Source organism: Protopterus annectens, chromosome 1.part0, assembly GCF_019279795.1.
Source record: "Protopterus annectens isolate FY-2018-M chromosome 1.part0, PAN1.0, whole genome shotgun sequence".
NCBI lineage: Eukaryota > Metazoa > Chordata > Ceratodontiformes > Protopteridae > Protopterus > Protopterus annectens.
The window spans coordinates 1351310423-1351326318 of NC_056725.1; the positions used below are offsets into that span (position 1 = coordinate 1351310423).

Below are 15896 nucleotides of genomic sequence, written 5' to 3' on the forward strand. Positions count from 1 at the left end.
CTGTTGTCTACATAGGTTCCCAGATCCCTGAACAGAAGATTGGCTTTCAGGCGGTGTTGTTGATATGATAATTACGAGGAAAAGTCATGCTTGTGAAAGGATACTATTATACTTTTCTTGGCATTTAGCTTTAGTCTATGGTTTTGACACCAGCTAATTGTTTGGGAAAGGCTTTCTTGGAGAATCTTGGTGTCTTATGCGATGTTAATGATGGTACCTTGTTTACAATTATCTGCAAACTTTTGCTTTGACCTCTGAAGAGTAAATATTAAAGAGGAGTGGTCCAAGGACTGAACCCTGGGGTTCACCCCTAGTGACAGGTCTTTTGGAGGACATAGAGCTACCCACATTAATTTCCTCAGTCCTGTCTGTGACCCAGTTAATTTACATGTAGCTGGGAGGGGTTATCTGTGATACCTGTGTGTGATACTCTGTCAAATGCCTTTGTGAGGTTTTGATATGCAGCGTGTACTGATTTGTCCTCATCCATTACTTCAGTAACAGTCTTGAAAAAGCTGACCAGATTAAGAAGGTAGGATCTAACCTTGTCAAATCTGAACTGGCTCTGGCAGGAGTCTGTAGGTCACCTATGTCCTTATTTACTAATTCCATAATGATCCTTTCCACAGACTTACAGATTAGGCTGGTCAGGCTTATGTGTCTGCAATTACTTGGGTCCACTGACACCCCACCTTTGTGCGAAGGGATGACTTTTGCTGTCCATCATTTATCTGGCATGAAACCTGTTTGGAGGCTGATATTGAATATCCTTTGTTAAGGGTCTCATAAGTCCTGTTTCAGGTTGATGAGTAGGCAACCCAATATGTTATCCAGCCCCATGGAAGCAGTGTTCTTGGCCCTGAATAGTTCACTGGGTATCTATTCTTGGGAGACCTTTTTTTGGGGGGGGGGGTTCTTGGGACATTTTTTGGGAGGGTTGTAGATTTGTGTATGTACTATGGGAATATAAGATTGGAGGAGACTGAAGCTTGAACAAAAGCTTGTCTGCCAGTAGACCGGCTCTGTCCTATGGGTCTGAGCATGTGATGCCATTTACTATTACCTCTGCCAAGTGCTAGGAATTATTTCTAAGGTTTCTAACATAGTTAAAGAAGGCTCTGTGATTATCCTTCACCTGGATGGCTATTTTTACCTCATAGCTGTCCTTGGTTGATTTGATCAGGATGCAGTGTTCCCTGTTAAGTTTATCAAAAGCATTGTTGGCATTGCGAGAGTTAAATTTATTTTTGTGTGCAGTTATTTTTAATTCTTTTATTGTAAAGCCTGTTTATATTTGGTTTCTATCATAGAGGTTTATTTTTTAAACTGGCATAGTATTTATCAAAGGTGGACAGCTGCATCTATGTAGTTATATGGCCTTCAAAGGGGGGACATCTGCCTCTATGGAAGGTCTCCAATGAGGCCATCATTGTGTAGTGGTACCATTCCAATGGGGCCATCTTTGTGTAGTAGGCCATTGTGCATGCTTTCATGACTTAAAACTGAAAAAAATGTAAATTGTTGGCTAAGTGATACTTGACATTTGATAACAAATATCTGAGGATATTATCAGGTCCCACAGAGCTAGTATTTTTGGTTTTAGATAAGGTGGCAATAACCTTCTGCAAGGTAACTTTTGGGAGGTATGCTAAGTTTGGTAATGAGGGAATATCTGGTTGCTTAGGGTGTGTGGAATTAATGCTGAATTGTCTGAGAGGATTTTAACAATAGCCTTTGGGATCAGATTGGGAGACTGCAATGGTAATCCGCTCACTACAGCAATAGACATAATTTCAGTGATTCCTAACATAACTAAAAATGGCCTCAGTATTATCTTTACAACTGGAAGTGACCTTGAGTTCACACTTAGCCTAGTACTCCATGATAGTGTGCTTAAGGGTTTTACTTCTAAGTTTAAAGTCCCCTTTAAACTGGGGGATTGCAGATCTGTTAGAGATAGATTGCCAGCCTTTCTTTTTGTTGAAAATCTTGCATATGCAGTATTTCTAAAATATGACTTCATTTTTGAATTTACCATTATTTTTATGGTGAATAGGAAAAGATCCCTTAATGCAGCTGTCCATAACAGAATATCATTTAGAAGAGTATGCAACAGCTTCAGATCCTTGGTTATCTGTTGAACTGCACCTTTTCAGTTAACAAGAAGGGCTATAAATTGGAGGAGGTTTGTTTGGGGGAAAATGCAAACTAGTATTTCTTGGGGGAGGGATTTCAAAGTACATTTAAAGGAAAAGGTTACTGCTAGGTGCTTGAATTTTACTGAGAAGGTAGTGACATTAGGAATAGTACTGGAAAAGGAGAAAATGTATTGGACAAACCTCCCTGGTGGAAGAGGAATGATCTGATAAAGCGAATTAGCATTAATAAAGTTGAGAATCATTTGAACATATTTGTTGGTAGCTGTGTAGGTATGCCAGTTTATAATGGCATAGTTAGCAGCATAATAACTCTACTGAGTTTGACAGAGAGCTTTCTTTTCAATCTGACTTAGATAATCAGAATGCTCAGAGAGGGTATAGGAAAGGACCTGTAGTTTCAAAGATAAGGTTAAGGATGTGTTTAGAGTTACCCTAACATTTGCAATTTTACATTAAACAATACGTTCCCTAATAAATATGTACATACTTACACAGCTGCCTCTTGATTTAAATTCATGTTAGGTTCTTAACCTGTCAGGATGACCAAATCTCCATGATTGCACACATATGTATGTCTTCAAAGTAGAGAAAGGGCTCAAGAAGCATTTTGTTGTTCAGGCTTCTAGCCCTGAGCAGTGCTACCTTGATATTGTGTGAACTGCACTCTGCTAATTGGGTATATCCATGAGTTGGTATTTACCCATAAAAACAGTATAAGGGCAGCAAAGGCTTTAGCTACTATGTGAAAGCCATGCTATGGCAAAGCAGCAGTATCTATTACTCATCTTGCTGAGGCAAGTGCATGCTGAATCACCCTTGAATGACAGTAGTCAATAGCTGAAGCCAAATATTTTATCTTTGAAGTTAGGCATCATTCTAAACAAGGGTAGCTTAGCACCATTGGCTTTTCTACCTTAGAAACATGTTAGGAGAGCGTAGTACTCTCTCTCTGCATGTTTTCCAAGGTGGAGTATCTAAAGCATATGGGCAACCAGAAGGTTATACTCATTTTTGGGACAGTAGAGGGTCCTGCAGACCCTAGTAGTATCCTTAATCTTAACACCAGACACACAGCTTACAGTAACTCTGTCCTCCTCCAGTCTGGTGAGCACAGTGCCAGTGTGCATAAGTACAGAATCACCAGTGAGAAGGACTTTGTGACTCTCTGTTGGTCTGTGTGACTATACAGGAGGAAAGCTGCAGTTCTGGTGTTTTGTAATAGAGGCATGTGCAATATTAAGTGTGGATAGAAATAAGATTGAGCCCCTGGGTGGTTGGAGTTTGCTGTATGGGGGCCTGGTGGCTTAGGCAAAGATTTTTAGCTACTTCAGCATGTTAGAAGGGTGTTGTCTTACTGTTTACTGCTATTGTGTGTTTTTGAAATGCAGCCCTCCAAATTAAGCATATACATCTCCCATATGAATTAAAGTGAACTAAAAGAAAAAAAGTTGCCAGTAAATGTGAGGCACTTGCTACACTGTCTCAAAACTCTTACAGCTAGCAAACTGGCAAGAGAATAAGTATGTGCAAGCCACAAGCCTTTGATGGTAGGAGGGGTCAGCCTTAGGTCAAGTGGTGCCCTAGGCAAAGGGCTCCATAGCACCCCCACACCACCTGGTGCCCCCATCCTGGTCTAGTCACACCATCCAGTTTACTGGAAAGGTGCCCCTGCTAGACTGGTGCCCTAGGTGGCTGCCTAGTTGGCCTATGGCTAAGGTCAGCTATAAATAGGAGCAGCACTGGTTTCATTTGAGGAGTTATTGAAGGAATTCAGCAAGAGTTGCAGAGAATTTGAATCAGGAGTGATTCACTGATTCTCTACTATCCAACTATTACTAGTGCTGGTCTCTCTGCAGTTATATGCAGCCAGCTATCCATGCTCCTCTGTTCCTTCAATGATGGGAGGCTATATTGCATTCCAGCTTCACCTGCTATCACAGCTTGAACTGATATTACACAGAAAGTTGTTTGTCTTTTCGGCTTTTCCTGGTTAGGGGTCGCCACAGCGGAACTCCGGGCCACTAATGATTGGCAGTTGATTTTTGCGGTGCCGAGTTGCCAGCCCAATGCCCAACCTTCAGTGAAGGCACACCCATGCATGTCTTTTGGAGGTGACTCAACCGCGGGGAGGACATGCAGACTCCACACAGAAGGCACTCCAGCCAAGAATTGAATGATATTACACAGAAAGGATGATGTGAATATCTAGCATCTCAAAAGGTTTATGATTCCTTCAGAAGGGAAAGAAGGCATGGCTTCAAACACCTTCTCGTCTAAAGTATAAACATTTAAAATGTAATCATTAGTTAGATGTAAGAGTCAGAGAGGCAAATTCCTATGGAGAGTATCATGAGATTTCATGCAAACACAGCATACTGACACCAAGGAAGCTGAGCAGCATAGAACTGCACAGAAAGCAAGAGTGAACACGCTAAGTCACAATTTAGTTTTATGTCATAGTCAGGGATACACTGGTTGTGACAGTCACTCTGTTTTAAAGATACTTTAGAGGAATTTCTTGTTTACGCATGGTGCAGCAACCACAGAGTTGATTATCTTAAGTAAAGTTTAAAGAAGAATTATGATGCATGAGGAATATGAGGAATTTTGTCCTCCAGAAAAGCAGCTTTCTGTTTCTACTGTGAACTTTTGGCTTTTGCTCTTACGTAGAGTTTGTAAGCCATACTTCTGGATTTGTGGCCTGGAACCATGGAAAAGTGTAGGAATCATTTTGTAGTGAGGAAAATGCATTCTGGAGTGAGGCTGGGGATAAGTTAGACCCAGCATGCAGCTGTCCTTAAATGCTGTAAACAACATTTGTGAGAAAATGTCATTTGTATTCTATATTTGCACATTCTATTGGCAGTTTTATAAAAGCAGCAGAACTTCTTGGAAATTTGTAATTAAAATTACTCTAGTAAAGTTCTAAGTGCATCATTTATTTTGCTTGTACCATGAAATCTAATGGAGTGACACATTTGTTGGGTTCTCTGATGATGAAAACATCTTTTCTGGAAAATCCATATGCTAATGATAAATAAGTATTGCATTACAACCATAATTACTGTGATCTGATAGACATTTTTGCCCAGACTCCATCAGATCTTTTGTTTCTCTTATCCCGCATGGCCCTTAATACTTCCCATGACTCAGTGAAAGATTAAGTCCTTTCCAGGGAAGCTCTGTCTTACTGAAGCCTTCTACTTTTCTGCTAGCAGCAAAGAGTAAGAGTCAGGAGATGCTGAGCCATCATCCATGGTTGATTTGACTGTTTCTGGCTTGTCTAACTACCTACATTCTGGTGACTAGCAGGCAGGTCTATGTCATGTCATCAAATGGCCACATTATCAAATGTCATTTCATTGACAATACAGGCCATCATATCATACTGATTGAGACTGGGTTATGGTAGGGATCAGGAAATTTGTCCTTTTCCCCACTGTAGTGCAATCTCGGAGCTGGTATATATAATTAGCAGGGGGGTGTGGGGGTTTGATGGACTGCATTTTCAATGAGAGGAGTTAACTACTACCCTCTCCCCAAGACAGGCAAGTTGGCATTAACCAATCAGTATCTTCTTACCCTTCCTCACTCCTTTAGCATCCAAACTTGGTAATCAAATCCTTGTTATTGGGGCTAAAGTCGGGGGCTTTACTCCTGTGCAGTCTGGAGTCAAGAGGTACTATCCAATTGTAAGAAATGAAACAAGGTTTAGCAAACTTCTTCATGTAAAAGAGTAATACTTGTATTTCTTTTTTTTACTTCTGCTTCTCCTGCAGCATTATTTGTTATTTTGCTTCAGACATATTTAAAATCTGAGCTGAAATGCAGTGTTATGCCTTGTAAAGTAGTAATCTTTGAACTGCCCTGTTACCACGGGAGGGTTCCATTTATGCTACTACTAACAGGAGCAGGAAAGCTAGCTCAAACCTGGAGTAGCTAGTGGTCCAGGTTCAAGTCTCAAGAGAGGATTAAGGGTTTTGGCAGACTCATGATGGAGACCATCCGCACTGCAGAAGGGACACCAAAAACATTAGGAGACATACTGGCTTATATCCACATGGCAAGCTATGCAAAAACAATCAAACTTTATGCCAGTGTGTGTGGCATGTTAGCAGTGTCTCAGCATTAACACACAGCTCTTAGAACTATTCCTGGGAAGTATATACAGTAAACGCAATAAAGTACAATGGTTGGTTAGTGGTGAACTGTTGAGCCAAAAGCTAGTTACTACTGGAACAAACAAATGACACAAATGTGGCCTTGCATTTCAAAGCAAATGGAACATGGATCTGTTTTAGGGATTTTCTCCAGGACATTCCATAGCTTTCCTACTTAATGAAGAAATCTCCACTCACTGAAGAATGAAGACTTTCAGGCATTCCCACTCTATATTACAAGTGAAAACGAGCAGTTTTGAACGGCTTATCATTATTTATTTGAAACTACAAATATTAAAAGAAAAAATAAAATAAAAATGCCATCACTGTGTTGTAAGTGGTCAGTTTCCATTATTATTGTACAGAGGCTTAGTGATTTATCTAATTCCTGCCAAGAATGAGGATTCCAAGTACCTTTAAAGACTGCAGTGCTTGGAGGAAAACATGCTTAAGAATCACATATATTCCTAGCACTGGTTTGCTTCTTAATACATCATTTGTCTTTGTATGAGTACAATGCCTGGTCAGCATTAATTCTACAATTACTGGTTTTACTTTGCGATGAGATGATACTTATTTGTGGGAGCAGAGCCTCCCTACACAAAGAAGATGGAAGGCTTTGCCTCCACACTAACATACATTAGATGTACTTTGGTGAAAGAGTACTGTACCCTGAATTGTGCTTCATGCATTTGTGGGGAATCCACACAGTTCTTACAGACTGCTGCACAAACTCACCAGAGGCAATGACTTTTGGTGACTGATATATACAAACCTGTTGCACTGTCTATCACTTGACGGAATCAGGAGGAATAAATACATATTCAGCACTCAATGCACTCTTTTTCCTATAGACTCAGGTAGTGCCTAAGCACAGAGTCTAAATGGGGGTTATATCATTTGCTGATATGGAGCACATATTCCCACATATAAAATAATGAAATAGTCTGCCACAACAATACTTAGTAATTCATCACAGAGTCAGATATCAGTTGAACCATTTGGTTCTGTATAACACTGTATGGTTAGAAGTAGAAGATACAGTCATGTCAGGTAATTAAATATCCTAGCTTTGTGTAATCATCCAAAACTATCCTATATTTACAGATAGTTTTATAAATGTAATATTTGCAGTAAACTAAAAGAAACTACTTGTACACATCCCTTCACATGCAAAATATGCAGAAACACAATGATATGAATGTTAGTGCAAATGTATACGCAGGCAAACAGACAGGCAGACACACATATTCACACATACACATTTGCTTGATTTGTAACATCCAGCCTTCAAGAATTAGGAACTATAGTCTTCCTTTAAGATTTACCTCATCAGGCCTGCTTATTCCTCACATTGTGTCATGTAGTAGATAGCAGGCACCATAAGAATGTTGTAATTAAAGTTAAAGAAATCTAGTTCAATTTGTTTTAGTCTGTTTTGTTGAACTCATGCACTTTTATACCACATTTCTAAAGAGCCCATTCATTTGCACAACACTTCAAATATGGGGTGAAACAAAGGCATAGTTAATTTCCTTATTAATTATTTACATATACATTAGTTAACTGAGCAAGTGAACTTGTCTCACTTAGACCCCTTTAAGCCAAAACAAAGTCTATGAGACAAAGGACAAATGCAGTATTTATGGACAGTTTATGGTGGATAGTTAACCTGAAGGTTTTGTGAGATGGGACAAAACTAGAGATAACCCAAGCAGTTATGTGAAAGACATGCAGACTTTGCACAGGCTGTGACAAGATGTGAAACCTGAGAGGTGTTAAAGCAGACATCTTAACCACTGACCAAACCTGCTACCCAGTAAGGCCACTATTTCCATTTTCTGCTGCTTGTACCCCTTGAAATGACATGATCTGTATTGTTCTTGCTCACACCTTGCCTGCTCTTTTCGATTCATGGCATTTTGTGTGCCGCCTCTATCTCCAACCATTTCTTATTATTTGTGCTGTTCTTATCTGTTACACACATGCAAAGCAAATAGTGGAGATTTGGTATTTCCTCTCCAAAAATACTTCTTTACTCGATATTAACGTATAGTTCCTGGGAGGATTTTTGAAACTACAGACACTTAGTCATTGCATGCTATCCTCAATATAGATAGGATCTTCATATATCTGTCAAAATGACATATGTTAGGAAAAGGATACTATATTAGGCAAACATGGGTTTACCACATTTCTCTGTTTTCATCTGACCTTATGGATTTGGACAGGTGTACCATTTAAAAATATGTGAGATGGCAAATGAATTGATATTTCTGGAGAAAACTAGTTCTAAATTTTATTAGAATTTTGCAAGAACCTATACTATATTTATAAACCATAACATGATATAAAACAACAGAATGGACTACGGATTCCTCAAAATAGACTATTTTGGTGATAAATGGACATAAGCCTCGTGCATTGGTTGAAGGTGAGGCTTGTTTTCCAAAGTCTTATATTTTTACAAAAAATATTTCTCTCTCCCTCTCTGGACATACGAAAAATGACTGTCCTAACACTATCAACTGGATTTGCAGTAAGAGATGTCATGTTAAGATGTGGAGGACTTATTAGAAAAGGTCGTTCAGTTAATAATTGTGCCATATACAATTAAAATGTGCAGTCGTCGTCCCCACCCTCACCCCCTTTCAGTTAATAATTGTGCCATATACAATTACAATGTACAGTCGACCCCCCCATCGAAAAGGGTTGATTTAACTCACTTTCTGATCAAATACAGCTTTACGTTTTCCCATCGCATTTTAACAGAGAAATGCAAGGAATCCGGCCGGATTGCCCATCTGTTATCAATGACCCATTAAATGCATGGAGCAGATTTTTGTTCAGTTCAGTGAATATGCAGCTGTGTCTACAGTAGTACGAGGCAGAGTACTGACTCTCCATTAGGTACTATATTATTTTCTAGTCAGTAGCTGTTATTTGTAAAGACAGGGTCTGCTGCTTCCTACAAAAGTGAAACAGAAAGGGGTGAACTTCATTAAAATCTGATTTTTTATGTATGAGTAAAAAAACGAATTGAATGGAGTCCAGTCATGCACATGGTTTATAAATAAATAGATGGCAATATAGTTGCAGGGTAGGGTTAGTTTCAGTGGCGACTTTAATTCCAAGTAATCTGTAACTAAACGTTGGGAGCTTCCGATTTGTGTAATTTACACCTGTTCCCCAGAAGACACATTCTAACACGAACTTAATTTCCCATCTGTCTTGCCCAATATGGGAAAACAGGAGACACGGTCAGACAAAATATTTGCAATATTCAGTTAAACCTTTTGAGATTTTTAAGTGTTTTGCAAACCATTTTATAATCAGTGCTTCCATGTTTAAACCATGATTTACGTTTTTGCAGAAGTGTATATGGTTAACCTGAAGGCTAGCTGTCAAACATTACAAATCCATTGAAGTGTTATACAGTGTACTTTATTACATATTCACTACTGGACAGATGTATTCAACATTATATTCCCACAAATCATCAGTATAAAACATGCCCTTCCCCCAACACACACACACACACACACACACACACACACACACACACACACACACACACACACACACAGTATAACTTATACTATAAGACCTAATTTGCTAAAAGCATTGACTAGAATATGCTAGAAAAACATAATCAGTGTACACAATCTAAAAAAGAAAGACAGCATCAGGTTTTTGGTCCTTAAAATGGACTGCAGGCGGCTTGCCTTCACTCCTGTATTAACAGATTAAGGTTTTTTTTTAAATGGCTGCTCAGAAGCCTGCCTAAGTAAACGCGGACACTTTGCAGTATTCTGGATCGGTGATACTTTAAGGTTACTACCTGTCCCACTTTGCGAGGGAGAGTCCCTCTTTGAGCAGTTGTGTCCCACAAAAAAAATCATAAAAATGGCAAATGTCCTGAGATTTTTAGGGCAAAATGATTTCCTATATTTTATGTAATAGTTGCATAAAACAATTAATTTGTATCTGAAACACCTAGATGTTATAAGAAACAGAATAAGCAACTAAAATACAAGACTACGCTTTGATTTAGGCAAAAAAATGAAGTTATGTCCTTTGTAGTGGCCGTGGGTATGTTTTGCCCTGCAAAATCTGATGTTTGTGCCAAAAATGTCCCACTTTGGGTATTGGAAAAGGTGACAACCCTATGATGGTTGTGATCCTTTGAGAACAGGATCATTATAGTGGGCAGAGCCTTTGAATTAATTTATTACATATTCACTACTGGACAGATGTATTCAACATCATATTCCCACAAATCATCAGTATAAAACATGCCCTTCCCCCAGCACACGCACACGCGCACACACACACACACACACACACGCACACACATGTGCCTTTGAGTCTACTGTATATGCCCTAGTAGCTATGCAGCTGATCTTAGTCCTTCAGGACCAGGCGTTACACTGGACACTGCTTTGCTCGCTCACAAGCACAAATGTTAAAATCAAGTATACTATTTTACTAGAAGTAATGAATTCATTGCTAAAAACTGTACTTAATGTCAAGCTAAGCTCTACAGAAACAGAAAGTTTTATGTTGTATATTTTATGCATTTTTGCAAAACAGTACTGCAAAATCTAAAGAAGAAATGTGTAGCTACACTATAAAACTAAATGGTGCCCTTATTTGCTCGTGATAACGAACTAGCAAGCTAGATAATAGCGTTGGACTGCAAAGAGTCTTGAAACAGTAACCTTATGTATAACATACGAGTCAACATGTTGTTCTCATTAAGCTTTACAAATGATGTGACTTCGAGTATTGGCTGGCAGTCGTATTAAATTCTGTTACACTGAAGCTAACCTCTCAACTGTCCAGATTTCTGTCTCATATTTTAGGTCTGTTCCTCACAGGCGCACAGAAATACATACTATGTTTGTCAGGTGTGTATGCGTGTGTGCGCGCGCACTGAGACAAGTATAGCTTCTCAAACTCTCACAGTCTGTCATTCGCGGGCGCGAATATAGAACACGCGCGCGCGCCCACACACACACACACACACACACACACACACACACACACACTATGTGCGTCACGTGTGTGTATGTGTGCACTGAGGCAAGTATATCATCGCAAACTCATTCACAGCCTGTCGGGAATACTGAACACACACACACAAGTTGCAAGGTTGCAACTACATGGAGGAATTCTGCATCTCTCACATTGCAATGAACTTGTTTAACTTACTTTTTTCTCTCTCCCACATTTTGTTGTCTTGTGTGCAATAATTGGAATGAAGGTATTAAATAATTTGAACTGTAATTTATTTTAAGTACAAAATACGAATTATATCACAATGTATACACAAAATATATCACAACGTATGACAAAATACAGTGCTTTTCATAAAGGTGTGCAACACTCCTCTGGTAAATCAGCAGCTAGAAATAAAGTGCTATCATAAAAGCAGTACTGGAATCTAATCACTTCACACGTGATAATTCCATATACAACCACATTGTTCTTAGAAAGGGGAGCTGATCATCACAGTCTCCCTAAAATACAAAGTTAAAGTGCTAACGTTTAAGTCCGCCGTTTAGTGTATCTGTGTGGTAAGTCATCACAGGGAACAGAAGATAAACTGTCATTACAGAAAAGTCAACTCAGACGTCACTGGGGGACCTTGAGCGAAAGGCCACTTTGGACTGGAAACATCCGCAAAAGAGTACCCACGTGGATCTCTGGATCTCTTGATTTCTGTAAGCATAAATAATGGGGTTGATCATGGAGTTGTAGGTGGCAGGCAAGAGAGTTGCATAAGTGTATACTGCAGGATAATTGTACTCTCCCACTAAGCAATATATTGCAAAAGGCAGCCAGCTGGCCCCAAATGTCCCAAGTATTATAGCTAGAGTAGAAACTCCTTTTTTCGTAGCCACATATTGAGAAGCTGTGAGAAAATGCTGCTGGAGAGCGATCTGGTGGGCATGCCGGCAAACTATTTTGCAGATCTTTATGTAAAGGTGCAACATGATGGAGAAAACCACGAAAAATGAAACAGATAAAAGAGTCACATTGCTTTTTGTTAGGGGTCTGACTATGCTGCACTCCAAAACATCATCTAAACAGTTCCAGCCCAGTATGGGCAGTAGCCCCAAGCATATGGAGGCACCCCAGGTTACAATAAGCATCAAGTAGATGCATAGTATAGTTCTTTCGGAATAGTAAGTCAACGCATTATAAAGTGAAAGGTATCGGTCCACAGTAATGGCTAATAGACTACTTACAGAAGCTGTGAAAGATGCTACCAAGAAGCCAACTGTGAGAAGGTTAATCATCTCGGATTGAATTAAATACTGAAATACAAAATTAAGAATTAATCCACATCCTGCCAAGAGATCAGCGGTTGCCAGGCTCCCGATCAACACAAACATCGGTGTTCTTAATGTTGGAGTGTAGCATATTATAGCCACGACAATTGCATTTTCGCAGGCGATTATTGTCCCAGAAATACACAGCATAATATCCCATGGGTTGACAGCCGAGTGTGGGAGCCGGGAGGAAAGCTCCAAAGATGAATTGCCATCGTTGGCTTCAATCCAAGGAACTGGATAAGCAGACTCATTTCCATAGAAGCTTTCATTCATCTCTTTGGAATAAAGGTACCCTAGAATTAAATAAATAAAAAATAGCAGGTTAAGGTCAAATAATTAAGTTTGGTCTATATTAAGACTAGAAAACAAAATACTATTCAGGCCAAACTGTTGATGTTTGTTATTGTTGCTGTTATTATCACCATCATTATTGCTATAAATCTTGATATGATTTCAATGCCTTTCTACATGCTCTAAAGGCAAAACAGAGTTATCTGGTGGTTGAATAGTGAACAGAGCAGTAGAAATACTTTAACTAAGCAGCCCGGCTTTCAAAGACTGCTGTCCTCCGTACTGAAATACCTCAACTAGGACAAGCAGACGATGGCAGTGCCCCGCTTTTAAAGAGTGCTGTCCTTGGTGCTGAAAGCACTGACTGAAAGCCCCCTTACTCGTTAAAAGCAGCAATGCTTGTGGAAAAGGACAGCCTCTGTTATTTTAAAGACCAGATTCACAAACACCAAATATTTTGTTCCCGAAAGAAACAAGAAAAAATGTCACACTACATATTTCCTTACCTGGGGTTACTGATGTGCAAACTCTTTCATAAGTAGTCCTTATTCTGAATTGATTTGAGTAAGAATTGATTTCTAGCAAAGTTGTGCAATATCTTTCTATGGTATTCAGCCAGATTTCCTGCAACGAATTTCACTTTAGACATTAGGTTTCAAAGACACGAGAAACCGATGGGTGAAACTAAGTGATGGGGCAGACAAAATGCTGCAGCTGCTGTTGTTAGCCCGTGCTCTGTATGCTGATAAGGTTTCCTGACGTCAATGGCTAGTGCTGCTATAGGAGTGATCCACGATCACGTGTTACTTGCTGCAAAAAGGTACTTGCCTTAGTATTTCCAATACTTAGATTCAGAAAGCCTGAACAAAGTAACAGCATGGCACTGCTGGTTTCCAGATTTATGCATTTTCCTTAACCATTATAAACAAAAAGAAAATAAGAAACAAGAAGCATGAGGAAGGTTTGGAAATTATTGCAATGGGATGGAAAACTTGCAAAATAAAATTTCATTATAATGAAAAATTTTAGTACATATTTGCAGACTCCAGCAAGATATTTTACTCTTGGTTTGCTTAGTAGCCTTAGCTTTGCTAAGTAATTGCCAGATGAAGTAATTTATCTTGCATCTTAAATGAGCGTACCAAACACATTACTTAGTCATCTCTAACAGACTTGTCCAGTAAAACCAATTTATTTCATATATTAATTTTAACACCAGAGTATAGTTGGACATCGGCATCACCTTACTTCCATTGTTCATTTATATTACGTGTCACTTTTTAGCTGCAAACATACATTTTTATGAGCTTTGTTTACATGACCTATCATGGTTGATGAATTAATATGGAATTAAAGCAATCACGAAAGTAATGTAATTAACTACAAATAGGAACATAGTAGTGGAATTTAGCAGGGCTATAAATGACACACACACACACACACACACACACACACACACACACACACACACACACACGAAAGTCTGGAGAGCGAAATCTGTGTGGACACATTTTTTTCTTTGTAAGGAACTGTGACTTGAAGCAAGCAATTATTAAGAGTTTGTGTGGAGATGCACCTCCACCACCCCGCCACCAAACTTGCATTGTGTGCCTTATTAATTTTTTAAGCTAGACTTTGAATTTGCCAGCAAATGAACGACATTTAAGTAAGTGCAAACAAGTGATCGCAATGCATAAAAATAAGCACATGCAACTGATGCACATGTGTTCTCGCTCAATTGACATACAACGTATTTTTAAGCTGATCTAGATTGTTTCGGTGCAAGCGTGGCAAAGTCTAATAAATACCCATGAATTCATTATCTATAACACACCTGTTTCAAAAAGTAAAGAGAAAATGCAGTGGTTCGCCAAACCAGTCATTTAGACTACTGGGAATCCGATTAACGCGATTGTTAAATCTCACTTTCCTCGACTAAATACCATAAACATCAACAAAGTAAGTGGAACACTGATAAGTTAATTTGGAAAATGCTGAAGTGATGTTCACATCTAGATAGCGTTTGTCAAAAACGCAGAGAAAAGGTTCTATTAAAATAACAAATTATTTAAAACATAACAACAACAACACATATAATGCTTGACAAGTGTACATGCGATAGAGCCTTCCTGATGATGGATGCTGCGTTTCTGACTTTTTAATAGGCTTTTGATAAGGTGCCTCTGTAAAGACTAGCGAAGAGGAGTGGCAGCAAAGATAACTATGTAGAATGGTGATTGGAGGATAGGAAGCCCGTTGTGATGACGAAAGTTGGAGAGGCTGGTAATGAGAAAAACACCACATAGATTAATGCCGGGCTTTGCATTTTGTAATTTGATTTATATATGACATTGGTGTAGTGAATTTAATTAAACTGGTTTGTTGCTAATTCTAAGGTGGGAGCATCTTCAAATGACAGGGAAAGAGGCTGTAGAGGGTCTAAAGAGGTTATATGCTTGAACTGAGGGGTGACAGTTAATTCTAATATGATGCACTTTAACCGATGGAGGAATTGACATGTCAGTTTAACTTATTTGGGTGACTCCAGTGCAGCAGATGTGTCTAACTTTCAACTGCAAAGAAATAGCTCACAGAGGAGTCATGAATCTCTTTGAAAAAGTAAAAAAAATATATTGCATATAGTAACAAAATGCACCCAGCATTTCACCAGTTTGCAGCAAAACAGCTTCATTGGCTGCTTAGGTTTATCTTTAGCATGTCACTTATCATAGGCTTCATGCCCAACCAATTCAAACATGTTATAATTATCCATCAGACACTACCCCTCACAAAGACTTTACATCCATCACAAACATGCACCCTCTGGCTAAGCTCTATGAAAAATTGGTTTGCAGACAAATCTATGCTTAATAAACAAACATGATTTACTAACAAAGGTGCAACAAGATTTCAGAAATGGATTCAGTGCAATAACTTCTTTATAA

The 15896-nt window shown here is 39.0% G+C and overlaps 1 protein-coding gene across 1 annotated transcript; it reads right to left on the minus strand.

Moving 5' to 3' along the window:
* Positions 1-11593: 11593 nt before the first annotated feature.
* Positions 11594-13796, minus strand: GPR6 (G protein-coupled receptor 6). The gene is made up of 2 exons (XM_044066754.1): positions 13458-13796; positions 11594-12953 (listed from the first exon to the last, which is right to left on the minus strand). Exon 2 carries the CDS (start codon positions 12931-12933, stop codon positions 11950-11952), a length of 984 nt encoding a protein of 327 aa, XP_043922689.1. The 5' UTR covers positions 12934-12953; positions 13458-13796; the 3' UTR covers positions 11594-11949.
* Positions 13797-15896: the final 2100 nt, after the last annotated feature.

Coding starts and splice junctions, on each gene's coding strand:
- GPR6 (XM_044066754.1), bottom strand. CDS start 12,933: ATGAATGAAAGCTTCTATGGAAATGAGTCTGCTTATCCAGTTCCTTGG.